The sequence below is a fragment of the Hermetia illucens genome, chromosome 4 (genome assembly GCF_905115235.1).
Source record: "Hermetia illucens chromosome 4, iHerIll2.2.curated.20191125, whole genome shotgun sequence".
Classification (NCBI taxonomy): Eukaryota; Metazoa; Arthropoda; class Insecta; order Diptera; family Stratiomyidae; genus Hermetia; species Hermetia illucens.
Genome location: NC_051852.1, coordinates 30,614,153 through 30,629,699, shown reverse-complemented (window position 1 = coordinate 30,629,699; position 15,547 = coordinate 30,614,153). Strand labels below are relative to the sequence as shown.

The following is a 15,547-nucleotide window of genomic DNA, read 5'->3' as shown; positions in this document are numbered from 1 at the left end:
GAGACAATGACATAGGTCAGGACATCAGACAGCTTTTAGAGATATCGAATTGGTAGACTTCGACGCAAAACCGTCTATGTAATTCGAACAAGTATGAAGAATAACGTGTAAGGATCTCGATTTAGGAATTTTCGGAGTATCACCCAGTATTGGAAATCTCCAAATATGAATGTCTCGACATCTACGGAGATATACTAAGGACAATCAATTATTATTGTCCATAAAATCGAAATAACTGCCATTAGTCAGTCTATGAACAGCGAAAGCAACCCAGCAGAAGTTGAGCGTAACGCAGATCGACAAAAACCTACAGATCGCTGAAAAAATGTTTGGGGAACTTACTGGTGGTTATGTGATTGATTTATAAAAATAATTCTATTTTTAATATATTTAATTTTATTTCCATGTAAGTCGCAAAATTCAATATTCAAAGTAAGTTAATTGGATTTAATTTGTCGGCTTTGCTTCAACTGCATTATATTATCTATATTGGGGAAACCTGCCTTGGTGGCAAAATATTACGCTCCCATACTTCATTTTTCACTCGAGCAGTGACTTGACTGCATCACGTAAATCTACTAGCGGTAGAGTCCTGATTGTAGTTAAGTATCCCTTCCCCCTACCCGTACAAAAAATTGTTTGATAATATGTCTCTTAATTTGAAACTGCTCACGTTCTGCGGGACAAATTCTCCTAGCTTTTCCGCCTCTCTACTGCTGAGTTCCCCCGTAAAAACTGTTCGTGCTTTATAATTCACCGCTAACTTCTTAGACCACACATTCACAATTTCAGCCTTTCCTACCTGGCCTATTTCTGGTGCATCGTGCATACTTAAAATCGGTTTTGACCATTCAGCCTTTAAATTCAAAGCAGTGTCCTGTCAGTTCAACTCGAACACTGGTTTTTAAGCTTAACATACCTCAACTGAGATCATACACTAGCTAACTGCCATGGAATGAAACTCTCAACATTGCTTATACTATCTTTTTCAATCTTTTTTTTTTTCCTCTCACGTATCTAGACATCTCAGCCCATCGATCAATCGATTTCGCTGTGACCTACTTCTTTGACTTACTTTGTTCTTCTCTTCTGTATTTACTTCCACATTCTCTCTCTTTTCTATGTGGCTTCTGGGTGCCGACTGTTCTAAATCGTTTGTCATTCCAGGGTTTGCTCCTTATTGATAGACACCTTCATCAACTTTGGTGCAAAATTCACAGCAGGAAGTACACATCACTTAAATTGATTTTTCTAGAGGCCTTGATTTCGTCAACCATAACATGCTCATATTCGCTGGGGCTCTGTTAATAAGCTGACACCGGACGCCAATAATACCAATCGATTTGTTACTCACTGAAATCTTTCCCCAATATAACGTTAGGCTTTGTCCTCCAGAACTTCTTTACGCATTTCAAATTTCTCATTAGAAACGATGTGATCTCCATTCCGCGATTGTGACTGCAACATTTTTGTAGCTGTACAACGCAAGTTCACCCGATCCTTCCTCTTAGAAATTTTTTTCTGTATGGGTTACACCTTTCAGTTTCACACTCTTAATCTCCCCTATTATTGCCTGACAGACAGCGTTACTTTCTCGAACGTTATCTTCCACATTGCTTTTCGTAACATTTTTTCGCCGACATTTTTGAGCGACTCGATACCTTAGATTATGGCGGTCTTACAACGCCCTGTAACTTTATCTATTTTTTTGACTTTTCACCCTTTCGCGATGCAAGGTAGCTCTAAGCTGCCAAAAGCGTTATGGTTATGACAGATGATGAATCGAATAGTGTTTTAGAAGATGTGTCAAAGAAAGATTACAATCTCGAAAAAAGAGAATGAAACTGATGACCGTTCTGGTAATGGGTGGGGTGATGGGAAAAATGATGAACCTCCGAAAATACTTTTCAAACCGGAACTTGCGGTCTTGCCAATCACTGCAGCAAATGCAAAACTGAGCGGGATTTCTTCAATCTTTTTTTGACAATGCCATCTTATCTAAAATCGTCTAATCGTTTCACAAAGGAAAATGTAGAAGCTACATCGCCAATAACTCGAAAGTGTCAGGGGAACGAAGAAATAAGAGTTTCTCTCGGCTTCGTCATGAATATGGTAATAAATGAAAAGCCATGTATAGAACATTATTTTTCCCAAGGTCATACGGCAAGCAACTTTCTCGCGGACGATTCACAGAAAACTCGGGGCCAGAAAATGAGTAACCTAATAGAACCCGTCGACCGGGAATGACGAGCAGTATTTTCCTCGGGGCAATACACGGCCATAGATGAGTCAACAATTGGTTTCAAAGAAAGAATCATATTCAAGTGCTACTATCCCCAAAAACCTACGAAATGGTGAATATGGGCATACATCGTCACCGATTCACCGGCAGGGTACGTGTCTGACTTACGAGTAGCTTTATACTTTGGAAACTTGACGACGGAGAGTTTGGTCCGCCCTGAAATATCCTTCACTTCACGCATCGTACTACATCTGCTGGAAAAAGTGGATTTTGATTATCCCGCCGAAGGCAGACTCATCTACACTGATTGCTTCTACACAGGAGTTGACCTGGTGGAGGAGCTGAAAATACGCATATTACTGGAACAATAATGCCCAACCGCAAAAGTCTTGCCCTTGTCCTCTCTAACCTTCCTGTACGTTATCTTTCCCAATCCCTTCATGCTCCGTCTTACGTTGCCCCTGACGCCCATCATCCTGCTCTCGAGTTCGATGTTCAGATATCCCGACTCCACTCTCCTGTCGCTCGCAAGCCTACCAAGTTCAACTTTCGTAAGGCGAACTTCGAAGGTCTGAACTCAGCCCTGGCGTCAATCAACTGGGTCCCCCTGTTCTCTCCAGTGACCAAGCACTCAACACTTTCTATACCATTTTATCTAATCTTCTTCCTTGTTACGTTCCCTCCTCTCCTAAGTGCTTACGCTCTTACCCCGTCTGGTTCACCACTGAAATTCACGAAAAACTACGTCAAAAACAGACTGCGAGAAAGAAGTTCCTGTCTTCTAGAAACGTTGTTGACTTAGTTTTTTTCAAATCCCTTCGTTCCCCGGTCAAATCCTTAATACGTAAGTCCAGACACGAATATTTGTCCAGTGTGGAAGACTCACTAAAGCGCGGAAATCTGAAACCTTTCTGATCCCACATTCGCAACTCCCGCTGCCCTGCCCAGTTATCCCCTCCGTCCATTAAATTCTCTGGCTTCTCAGCTAACTCCCCCCAACTCGTCAGTCTATGTTCCTCCCCCTTCCTCCGAATCCCTCCCGATAGTAGATGTAGCCTGCCCCGTATCGCCTACCATTCCCCTTCCTACCCCTATCCTTGTCGAATACCTCATTGGCGAACTTGATGCCAAGGTCGGACCTGGCTACGATGGTCTTCCAAACCTTTTTGTGCTCAAAACTGATAAGTCCATCTCCCTTCCCCTATTTCTTATTTTCAACAAAAGCCTTGGAGAGAATCATTTTCCCAGCTTGTGGAAAGAGGCTCTCATTATCCCCATTCACAAAAGTGGCGATCGTTCGCTTGCCGAGAATTACCGTCCCATTTCCCTCAGCCCCTATGTTAGCGACTGGTTGTCCGCCCACTTTGGCCAACACATAGTGAAAAAACAACGTTAAACGTAGGTGCACTGCCTCCAACCTGCTTGACTTTACCAACTTTGTCGCCAAATGGCTAAATTCACGGCAAGAAGTGCATACCATTTACACTGACTTCGCGAAAGCCTTCGACACTGTAAATCACAAGATACTTCTATCCAAACTCTCGTCCCTAAACGTTCCCATACCACTTGTTTTATGGCTTGCCTCTTACCTTTGCAACCGATCCTGCCGCGTCTCTTTTGACGGCTGTCGTTCCCGCTCCTTCTCCCCCTCTTCTGGCGTCCCACAGGGGTCTATTCTGGGTCCTTTGCTATTTTCATTTTTTATTAACGACCTGCCTCCCCTCCTTACTTGTCTCTGTTTGCTCTATACAGACGACCTTAAGCTGTTTTCCGCTATATCGTCGCCTATGGACTGCGTTTCCCTTCAGAATAACCTGGACACTCTGGTTCGTTGGTGCTCGACTAATGGTTTAGCGCTAAACGTCAGAAAGTGTTACTCTATGTGCTACTCCCTAAAATCCTCACCCACTTCTTTCTCCTACTCGCTTGACGGACATTCCTTATCCTGCTTAAATTCCACTCAAAACCTCGGAGTCACTTTCGACAATAAGCTCCGCTTTGACACCCATTGCTTCGATGTCATCAATCGAGCAGCAAAATTGTCAGGCTTTATTCTTCGTCCCTCCTCTGATTTTGACTCCATCCAACCCTCCTTAGCTCTCTTCAATTCCCTCGTAAGGAATACCCTTGAGTATTGCTCCGTGATCTGGTCACCCTCCCGTAACTGTGATTGTCTTGTCCTTGAAAATGTGCAAAGTAAATTCACCCGTGCCCTCTTCATTAAGAAAAGCTTCCCTCGTGTGGATTACCCCTCCCGCCTCCGCTTTCTAAACCTTCCCTTCCTACAACAGCGTAGATCCTATCTGGATCTATGCACATTCTTTAAACTTTCCTCGGGCCTGATGGACTGCTCCGCCGCTGACGAGATCACCTGCCGTCCTGCGTCTTATAACACACGTAACGCAGATATTTTCAACGTGCCCTTCGCGGAGCTCGAAGTCTATTTTCATTCCCCGATTCCCAGGCTTTGACGAAATTATAATGCAAAACAGCTTGATCCTTTTAACTTCCCTACTTTAAGTAGTTTTAAACGTAGGATAAGTTTTTTGCTTTCTCCTCCTCCTCCTGAGGGCAATAATCAATTGGAATTCTCTCTGTTCGTTGTCCGTTAATTAAATAAATAAATAAATAAAGTCTTTCGCCCGAAGTAAGGGGTTTCGATTATTACCGAAATTAATTTCACCAGTTATTTCTAAAAATGATTTCCTTTTTCAGGTGAAAGGTAAGCAGCATGAAAAAGCAAAGAAGGGGCAGATAGTTGCATTCCATAAAGACAATGTAAGGCTGGTAAGGTGAAAGGGCAAACGTCCCGTGATTGTCTTCTCCACCTACCACGGCATCCAAACTCAGGTGATTACACGGCGAAAAGTTGGAAAGCCAAGAGACTACGTAGTCTGCAGCGACAGAAGCAAGCCAAGGTATGGCAAGACAACAAACTACTACTGCATGGATTATCCAGTCACCCTGCTTTGCACATTGAACAGTGTTTTGGAAGGTACCTCAAATTAAGAGTCTTCCAATTAAGGCGTGACCCTATAGCATGAACTTGAGCCTATGGATTTTATATTATTTTATTTTATTTCAAGAATTTTATGTTAATTTAGTTTCTTTTGCTCTTATCAGAGTGCGATTCGAGTGAATACAATAAAAAAAAATTCATTTATACTTGCCAGAGCAAAACTGTTCACTATTTAATAAAATAGACGAAAAATTGAACATGCACTGAATTGTTCTCTTTGACGAAAAGAACCTAACCAGACCCAGATAAAAACTACACCTTTAAAAAGCTTTCTAAGAAGATAGAACATAAAAAACGTCTTTCCTGTAAACTTTATAGCGATAAAAAAAAGACGTCAAACGTTTCTTATGTGAAAAAAGGATGAGAAAAAAACAATTCTAACTCGCTTTTATAAACCTGTACAAGTCGGGAAACTGAAACACTTCAGGTATAAACGGTTTTGTGTTTTCTCCCTATTTGAGGAGCGATAAATGCATGACAGTGTGCACATAGTTAAAAATTCAATTGCCCTCCATTTTTTAGAAAGCGACTTAAATCATTTGATAGAAAGCACTGTATTGAGCATAGTCAGCCTCATATGCTTCGCACTCGGAGTTTAATATTATTAGCAAATGTGAACTTAGCCTACAACAGATACAAACAAGTCGGGAAACCGGAAGCTGGACGCTTCAGGTACGAAAGGTTTTGTGTATTTCTTAGTACGTAGCACGTAATATATGCATATATTATGTGAGAATATCCACTTTCGGATGATATTGACATTCATAGTCTTGAATTTGCAAAGAAGCGACAACTTTGACGTATTATAATTTTGTTAGTAATAGTGCGATTTCCACCAAACTTGGTAAGATCATGCTCTATGTTATATCCTATACTGTTGCGAAATTTCGTGGTCCTAGCATGGACTTAAGGGGGGTCTTGCAGCGAATTACTAAAAATTACCGTAATATACTATTATTAACTTTATTTGTGCAGATATCGGTGTGGAAGGTATTTCGGAGCCCAGGCACCATATAGTGGCAGCCTCTTGATTTTTTTCAGATTTTTCGGTTGGGTAGTTTCTGAGAATGGCCCCCGTAAAGGAATGGTCACTTTCAACCCCCCGCAATCCCCACCTTTTCAACAAATGTCAAAACTAAGACCGTCTTCGAAAAGTACTAACCGAGACCTTTAATTTGATACCCCACATGACTATATTTGATGAAAAAAAAATTTACACCCCTCTTTTGCATGTATGGGGACCCCCCCTTAAATTCGTCATTAAAGGATGTAATTCACTGTATGCGTGAGCGTTCACAGTTCCCAGCTTTTCACCAAATTTGGTGTCAATCGCTGCAACCGTCTCCGAGAAAAATGCGTGTGACGGACAGACAGACAGACAGACAGACAGACAGACAGACAGACGGACAGACAGACAGACAGACAGACAGACAGATCAGGGAGCAGGTATCCCTTAAGCGCTGCTTTAGATGCCTGGAATTCGGCCACATAGCGGCGAAATGCACCGGTGACTGTGACAGGTCAAAATGTTGCAGAAAATGTGGGGGAGAAGGCCATATGTTCAGGGAATGCAAGGCTGAGCCTGAATGCATGCTCTGCAAGGGAAAAAAGGGCGTCGACTGTCGGCACGTTGCAGGCAGCAGCAGATGCCCAGTGTTTAGGCGAGCCTTGAATGCAGTCAAAAAATGAGGTTGATACAAATCAACCTCAACCACTGCGAGGCAGCGCAAGACCTTCTCTCCCAGACCATCTATGAGAAGGGAATCGAAGCTGCCATAATCAGCGAGCCCTATCGCAACAATAAGAGCGGTGCCTGGACTGCAGATGAAACTGGCAAGGCGGCAATATGGGCGTGTGGAAATCAGGCCATTCAAGAAGTGATGGAGTTTCCAGAAGTTGGATTCGTCAGGGCAAAAATAGCTGGTATCTATATTTATAGTTGCTATGCTCCACCAAGCGCGACGATAACACAATTCGAAGGAATGCTAGGTATGCTAGTCTCGGATGCAAGAAGTCGAAACCCCAAGATCATAGCTGGTGATTTCAACGCGTGGGCCGTGGATTGGGGCAGTCGCACTACGAACACCAGGGGCCGTATCCTGCTCGAGGCTTTCGCGGAGCTAGATTTGGTGCTTGCCAACACGGGAAACGCTTCCACTTTTCGTGGGACAGGGTCGGGCTCAATAGTCGATCTGACATATGTGAGTACCACATTGGCGAGGAGAATGACATGGTTTGTCAGTGAGCATTATACTCACAGCGACCACCAGGCGATTTTCCTCCAGATCGAATATGGGCCATGCGTCGATGCGTGTTCCCGTGAGGCTGGAAACCGGGGCTGGTCCGTGAAAGGGCTTGAGGAGGATGCATTCATAGAGATGCTATTGGGAGGCCAATGTCCCGGTGGTGCGGCTACGGAAAAGGTAGAGCAAATGATGGGACGCATAACAAGAGCATGCGACGCTGCTATGCCGAGGCGACGAGTTCTCGCAAAAAGGCGCTCAAACTATTGGTGGAATGAAGAGATCGCGGTGCTACGGAATGCATGTTTTCGTGCTAGAAGGATCTGCCAACGATCCAGAGCAAGACCAGACTTCGACGAGAAACGGCTAGCATATGTGAACCTTCGAGGTAGGCTTAAGCAGGCTATACGGACCAGCAAGCGAGAATGCTTCAAGGAGCTTTGCACAGAGGCAGACCAAAGCCCCTGGGGAACAGCGTACAGGATAGTTATGAAGAAGATGAGAGGACGAACACCACAATTGACCTGTCCGCATCTTCTGCTCGATATCGTGACGGCGCTCTTCCCCCCGGATAAAGGGGAGCGCAAACAACACAAGCGAGCACTCGACGTCTACACCATACCTGCGGTAACTGAGGAGGAACTTATGCAAATTTGCCGGAGAATTGGTGATAACAAAGCACCCGGTCTGGATGCTGTTCCCAATAGAGCCCTTAAACTCGCTGTTAAGACCAGACCCGACTGGTTTATCAGCGTGTTTGAGACATGCATGATAGAAGGAATTTTCCCCGATCGGTGGAAGAGGCAAAAACTAGTTTTGCTCCCGAAGCCGAATAAACATCCAGGACACCCTTCATCATACCGACCGATCTGCCTTATCGACACGGCAGGAAAGATGCTCGAAAGGGTCATCTACAACAGACTGCTCCCTATCATCGAATACAAGGATGGACTATCGGAGCGACAATTTGGATTTCGTCAAGCCCACTCAACGATCGACGCCGTAGACGTTGTTTTGAAGCTGGCTCGAGACGCGATGTCGTCTAAAAAATGCTGTGCCGTAGTGACATTGGACATCAAAAATGCGTTCAATTCCGCAAGCTGGGAGTGGATAAAAAGTTCACTGGCTAACACGGGTGTCCCTAGTTACTTGACTAAGCTCCTCAACAGTTACCTTTCGGAGAGGACACTTTGGTACGACACGGATGAGGGATCCAAGCAGTACACCGTCACCGCAGGAGTACCACAGGGCTCAGTGTTGGGTCCTCTCCTGTGGAACGTCATGTACAATGGGGTCCTTGTCCTTCCCGTGCCAAAGGAGGCCACGATAATCGGTTTCGCAGATGATCTAGCTGTGGTTGTCGTCGCGAAAGAACCTGAAGACGTCGAAATGTACGCTAACGAAACCATTAGCGCCATAAAAGCGTGGCTGGAGATGGTTCAGCTTGACCTTGCGGAACAAAAGACGGAGGCGGTCTTGATTACCAATCGTAGGAAGAGGAATACGATTAATATTCGCGTTGGTGGTCACGTCATCACTTCGAAGCCGGTTATCAAATACCTGGGGGTGATGATTGACGCTAAGATCAATTTCAGGGGACACCTGGACTATGCCTGTGAGAAAGCGGCAAATACCAGCGTATCATTAGCGCGGATGATGCCTAACATTGGAGGTCCAAGGTATAGTCGCAGATTACTTGTGGCCGGAGTGGTTCGCTCCACACTATTATACGCGGCACCAGTTTGGGAGGAAGCATTAGCGTCTGAGAGTAATCGTAGGAGAGTAAATATGACTTACCGCTTAGTGGCGCTAAGGGTGTGCAGCGCCTTCAGAACAATATCAGGCGAGGCAGCGTGTGTTATTGCGGGAATGATCCCGATAGACATTCTGGCAAGTGAGACACGCTGCCTGTACGAGACAAGGAAAATGAATCCTCTTGAAAAGGATGCAGAACGCCGAAAGGCGGCAAGGCGAGAGTCGCTGGAAAAGTGGCAGAAACGGTGGGATGACTCGCAGAGGGGTCGCTGGACCCACACTTTGATTCAACGTATTGAAGAGTGGATCCAGCGACGACACGGTGAGATTAACTACCATCTGACGCAATTCCTGTCAGGACATGGCGGTTACAGGAAGTACCTGCACCAATTCAGGCTGGATGATTCTCCCTTGTGTCCTGAATGTGGTTGCACACCTGAGGACCCGGAGCATGTTATGTTCCACTGTCCACGATTTCTCTCAGAAAGGAGGAGTCTGGAAGACTCCCTGAAAACCACTCTAAGCCCGCAGAACATCGTCGGGGAAATGTTGAAATCGGAGGAAAACTGGTGTGCGGTGAACACCGCCATCAAACGAATACAAGAAGAACTGGCAAGAGCGGAGCGCGCAAGGAGGACGCGAAGAACGGAAGGCGTGGTCGCGTAAAGCACAGTCCACCCCGCGAAGTAATGCTTTGCGGCGGTCCCGCGGGGAAGGAAAAAGGAGAAAGTGGGGGTGGTTTTAGTGGGTGAGAATCCCACACGCTGCTGCAACCTGGCGCGGCAGTGTCTTTCTAAGATTTCCACCTCCATCCATAAAAAAAAAAAAAAAAAAAAGACAGACAGACAGGCAGACAGACAGTAAACCGATTTTAATAAGGTTTTGTGTTTACACAAAACCTTAAAAAGGGCGGGGGAGATGTAGATCCTTCATGAATGGAATTTTAATATTTCACTCAAATGCCAATTATTCTCGTTAATTATGACACGCAGTAAATTTGCGCAAAATTGCCAAGTTTGAACTGCTATAGCTTTAGCGTTAATGGCCAGATTTTCATGAAATTCGGCGTGTGTATACAAAATATTGTTCTCTATGCTGGTGCATTTTAGTGGATTTGGTATGATGAATTTAAGGGGGTTTTGCAGTCAATTTCTGAAAGTTGGGAATATACTATTAGTAAATTTAGTTCAGCAGATATCGAAGTGGGATATATTTTGAGGCCTAGATTTCATCTAAGCGCACCACTCTGATTTTTTTCAGATTTTTGGGTTGGATAGTTTCCGAAAATGAGTCCTGTCTCACTTTAAGTGTGCACATTTTGACTTCTCACGCGCGCACTTTGCAATTCACGTCAAAACTAATATCAGACTCGGAAAGTTCTGAAACAAACATAGACCTTTCATTTGATACCCCACTTGACTATATTCGACGAAAAAAAATTTACATCCCCCTTTACATGTATGGGGAGCCCCCCTTTAAACTGTACGTAAATCTATGTCATTCACTGTATGCGTGGGATTTCATAGTTCCCATATGTCCACCAAATTTCGTTCGGTTCGGTTTAGCCATTTTGGAGAAAAGTGCGTGTGACAGACAGACCGTGAATCGATTTTAATAAGGTTTTCTTTTACACAAAATCTTAAAAAATGCATTTTAAAACATTAGAAATTCTTCAGGCTGATATCAGCTTTGCAACTAAAAAAGATCCGACATCACTTCAAAACCAAAAAAGTTGTGCGTCCCTCGGTAGCAACGAATAAGTAAGTTTAAGAGTAAGAATAAATTATAGAGGAAAGGTTTGTAAGTTATTGCATTTTTCTTCTAAGACCGATAACTCAGAGAGAGACAGAAAAACAGGTAGAATGAAGTATACCGTTGTAAAGAGGAAAGACTCTGCTACAATTTTGAACTAGGTACCAAGTCGATTGGACTCATGAGGAAAAAGCTGTAACTCATTTACTGAAATGTTCCAAAATGGCCATTTTCAAAATTTGACTTGTAAGTTGCCGCATCACGACAAAGCACCGAAATAGTACAAATTCGCAATGGAAAACATAAAATTTTCGAAATTTATGTAAATTTATTGAATTAAAAGGCCAGTCAGAGGGTTTCGGTATAAATTTGATTCATTTAAAAAAAAAAGAATAGTCGGGAAAATAGTGGAAACTTTATTAGTCGTTCTCATTAGCGGAATCACAATCCTGGCAAAGGAAGAATGTTTTAGTTTTCTCAACGCAAGTGATGTGAACTAATTATTGGCAAATGTGGCATCGTCTTGAGCTGTTGGCTGTAATTTTGGGTGGCATTTGTTTAAAGCAGATGAGGCAAAATCCGTTAGTGTCCTTATTTGATGATTGGGACTTCTTCCTTCGCTTTTATGACTGTCCTTTTGTTTTTATAGATAATTTACGTTTGCTGCAGATGCACGTTCTTGGCGTCTGACTGCGTCAAGTTCTTTCTGAACTTTTGCAGCATTTCCTTTCTTTTGTTGTTGTTGTAGAGGGGCTTGATATTGTGGAGACGTTATAATGGAAGTGGTTTTCGCTTTGCGGCCTCGATTTGATTTTTCCGGCAGTGGTGTTTTTTGGGAAGATAAATATTTGATATGATAGAAGCCTAGCTATTGCCGGATGTTGAAGGTTCTGAGTGCAGGGCAGTCCACAAAAAAGATCAACGATTCGACGTTGTTCTTCTTCGTCAAACTGTCTCTCACTAACACTGGCGTACATCTAGCGAACAATAATCCGAATCTTTAGACACTCCAGGGTTAAATGGGCTGATATTAGTGGCTTTGAAGGCATTTACGATGTTCTCTGGCGTCGCCGCTTTCACAAGTAGAGGAATGTGCATGATGCCGAGAGTGCGACCAGCATTTTGCCTCAACTACCCATTATGTTACTGAAGGTATGCGCCTTTCACTGGTCCAAACACTCCAATATCAGGCGGCTATAGTCGATGGCTACAATGCCGTGGGAAGGTGAACATTGTCAACAGGCAAATCACTCGCGTTCACTGAATGGTGAGGTGCGTGGTTGTCCAATAAGAGCAGTGCCGGTGTACTTTTCGATGAGTGCGTGTATTTTATGAAGTGCTCCATAAATTTTACAAATGCAGCTTGTTACATCCATCCGCTTCCGTTTGCGTACCCCACTGTTTCTTTCGATGCATGCTCAAGATACACTGGCGCCATCTTCTTTCTCGGGAATAAATAAAAAGGTGGAATCATATTTCCTGTTGCTTTGATTGCAAGCGCCAATGTAATCATGATGCCTCGTTTTTGACCTTTTACCAAAACTATTTTCCCAATTCGGTTTGGCACGGTTGAGAATCCTGTCTCGTCCATATTCCACATTGAACTTGGTCCATATAGGGATTCAGTAAACACCCGCTCTAAATTTGAAAAGAAGTGGTTAACATTTTCTTTACACGACTCATGCTTATTTGTTCTGAACTTCTTAACGACAAATTTTTATGGGGTAATATGAACCCGTAATACCACTGCCCTCCAGCCAATTTTTTCCCATCCCAACTCGGTGGATACTATAGCTTAAGTTTTCGGGCAAATTTTACAATCAACCAATGATTCTTCCTGTTCATAATCAAATATCTGTCAAAAATCGATAAATTACTGCCACAATTATGGACAAATATCACCAGTTACAAACCATATAAACTAAGCCAGTGTTACCGTACGACGCAATACGTTGAAGTGTCAAAACCTTCTCCTCATCTATAGCTTCGATATTTGGAACTTTCACACCGAATTTCTTGATGTACCGGCCCAAACTCCGATCATCCATACCAAATTTAATGGCAGTTTGTCAAATCGATTTCCACTCCAATTTCACAATTTCTAGCAACTTTTTATGATCAGAGGCACCGTGATCGGTTTTGCGTGGTCTGCGGGCAGCCATGCTAGAACTGAAAGCCTCTTTCGCGGGGTTTATAAAGTTTGCTATAATCCCCTGAAGCACGTTTAAAAATTTTCGTTTTCAGGGAGAGCCTGTATTATAGGCTCTTGTGATGAACCTTTGAAAAACTAATTACACCACAGTTTGACAATTTGTTTAAAATAAACCTTCGCACACTTTCATACGACACGTCGTTCCTAAATAGATACTCACATCAGACTATTTGATTTTATAATAGATCTAACATTTTGAGTTTTAATTGTAATCGTTAGGTCATTCGTGAAAATTAAGGGTTTGCAAGTAAACAACTCTCAACAACAATCCCTACAAAGAAAACACTTGTTGTTTTCTAGAGTTTAAACAAATAACCTAACGATCGCAGTTAAATACTTGCCACCAAAACAACATTTGTTTCGTCAAAGGTTGCACTGAATCGATTTTGCCCAATCGCCATTTTTTCAAAATTTAATTAAAACGAAAAGCTAGATACACTTTCCTTCATTTTTTTAAAAATATTTCACCAATTTTCACGATTAATTATAAAGCTCACTTTTAATTTTTCTTTTTCTTATGAATACGTCGCATTTGAACGGCTATAGTGCGTCACGTTTTTCTGTTAAATGTCTTCATAAATATTAACGTCTACCCTTTTTTGACGTTTTATGTCGATGGCAAGGTGCTTTTTTTGTCGAACATGTTGAAACCACGCTGTGGCAACTTACAAACCTTTCCCCCTATATTTTCGCTTCCCTCCGAAGGTAATATTATATTGGAATTTCTAGTTTCGTCTGCACTGGTCCTCGTTAATGGTTTAGAACTCTTTTTTCGATTCCAAGCTACAGAAATCAACCAACATACTTTACTATTTAAACGGAAAGTTTTACATAAATTCATAATAGAGAACTTCATGTGTGGGACGATCTTATATCAATTAAAGGCCGACACGATATTTTCAAACACCTACGCATTGAATATGAAAATATCGATTGGCGCCAACTGAAGCCGGGTAACTAAATAGGGTTTTTTTTAAAAAGATAATAAATCTAGCTATACAAAAAAGTGAAGAATATTAATTCATGGCGGAAGGATTACATACACATCTAACTAAGCAAAGTAGTAATGGAATACGAGTGATTATTAATCATTCCATTCCATTCATTCTCTTGAATAAAATTAAGAAAAAAACATGAAAAAATCCTGAAAGATAATAAATTGTCTTTACCCTTAATTTGGAGACTTTACTTCATACCGAACAATTTTCCCATGCACCGTTCATATAAAATGGTAATCTTCGATCCAAGGTTCGAATTCTTTTGGAATCAGTTGTTCACATTTGTCCTCCTACCAGTATTTAACTACATTAATTAACATTCAATGCAATGCCCCCGTATAGATACAGTAGTATAATATCAGCCAAAAGGCAATTTGAAACGACAATTGTAAAAGTTATATAAAATGTCTCATTTATTTATTTGAATTTTCATAGATACATTTAACTTCTGTTTATAAGTCTTTGCTTGAAAAATGGAATATATTTTCCACTCATATCTATTTTTTCTCCGATTTATTATTCCTCAAGAGAGACAGAGAGAGAACAATAAACTTCCCCAAAAAAATATATTTATGTGTATTTATATTCATACGTGGATTTCATAGAACGCGCGAAAGGAAACAAACTTGCAATATCATCTACTAATTAATTAACCTAATCATCTGATAACTCTGCAGCTGCATTCTTCACTTTCCTACAGATTGTATAAATATTACTAATTACAAAGTAACGTTAGTCCTACCGATTAAATTGTAATGCCGCAATCAATATTGTTTTCAACTTTACTAAGATTTTTTCAGTAATGGGTGGTGTTTTTTTTATCGTCTTCACGTCATCTACAATTTCAGTGCAAAATAAAACCCTAAAACGAAACTGACATAACAACAAATGAACATTGATTTGTTATCTTCTGAAGATGTTCAAGCCCGTAACGCTACGAATTGATGGAATACATCGAGAATATGAGAATCCAAGTCGGATGTGAAGAGAAGTGTCTCCAGGGTGCTGCTGTACTTTTGCACTTGCTCGTGGTGCTGTAAAAAATGCGGAATGTTGACAATTACTTAGCGCCCGATTCAAAACGATTCGAAAAGCAGAAATGAAACTATTCAACAAAATAACATACACTCCTAAGATAGCCACAGATAAATAAAATTGGGACAATATATTTGGAAAACCGAACCAAGATTCTTATCTTTGATGAAGTTGTCCCATTAGTTGGTATCAAGTTTCAAACCAAGCAAGTGTAGAGCGGCTCCAACATGAAATTAAATGAACTCGGCTCGATTATGAACGAGTATATGTTAAGAAATTAAATAAATTATC

General features: G+C 42.0%; 1 protein-coding gene across 1 annotated transcript in view; it reads right to left on the bottom strand.

The window, feature by feature from the left end:
• Window positions 1-14,610: 14,610 nt before the first annotated feature.
• The window catches only part of LOC119653762 (nuclear cap-binding protein subunit 1), an 82,516-nt gene continuing 81,579 nt past the window's right edge, over window positions 14,611-15,547 (bottom strand). The window contains exon 8 of the mRNA XM_038058743.1: window positions 14,611-15,255. Coding sequence (XP_037914671.1) covers window positions 15,142-15,255 — 114 coding nt within the window. The 3' untranslated portion in view covers window positions 14,611-15,141. The remainder of the gene's footprint in view (window positions 15,256-15,547) is intronic.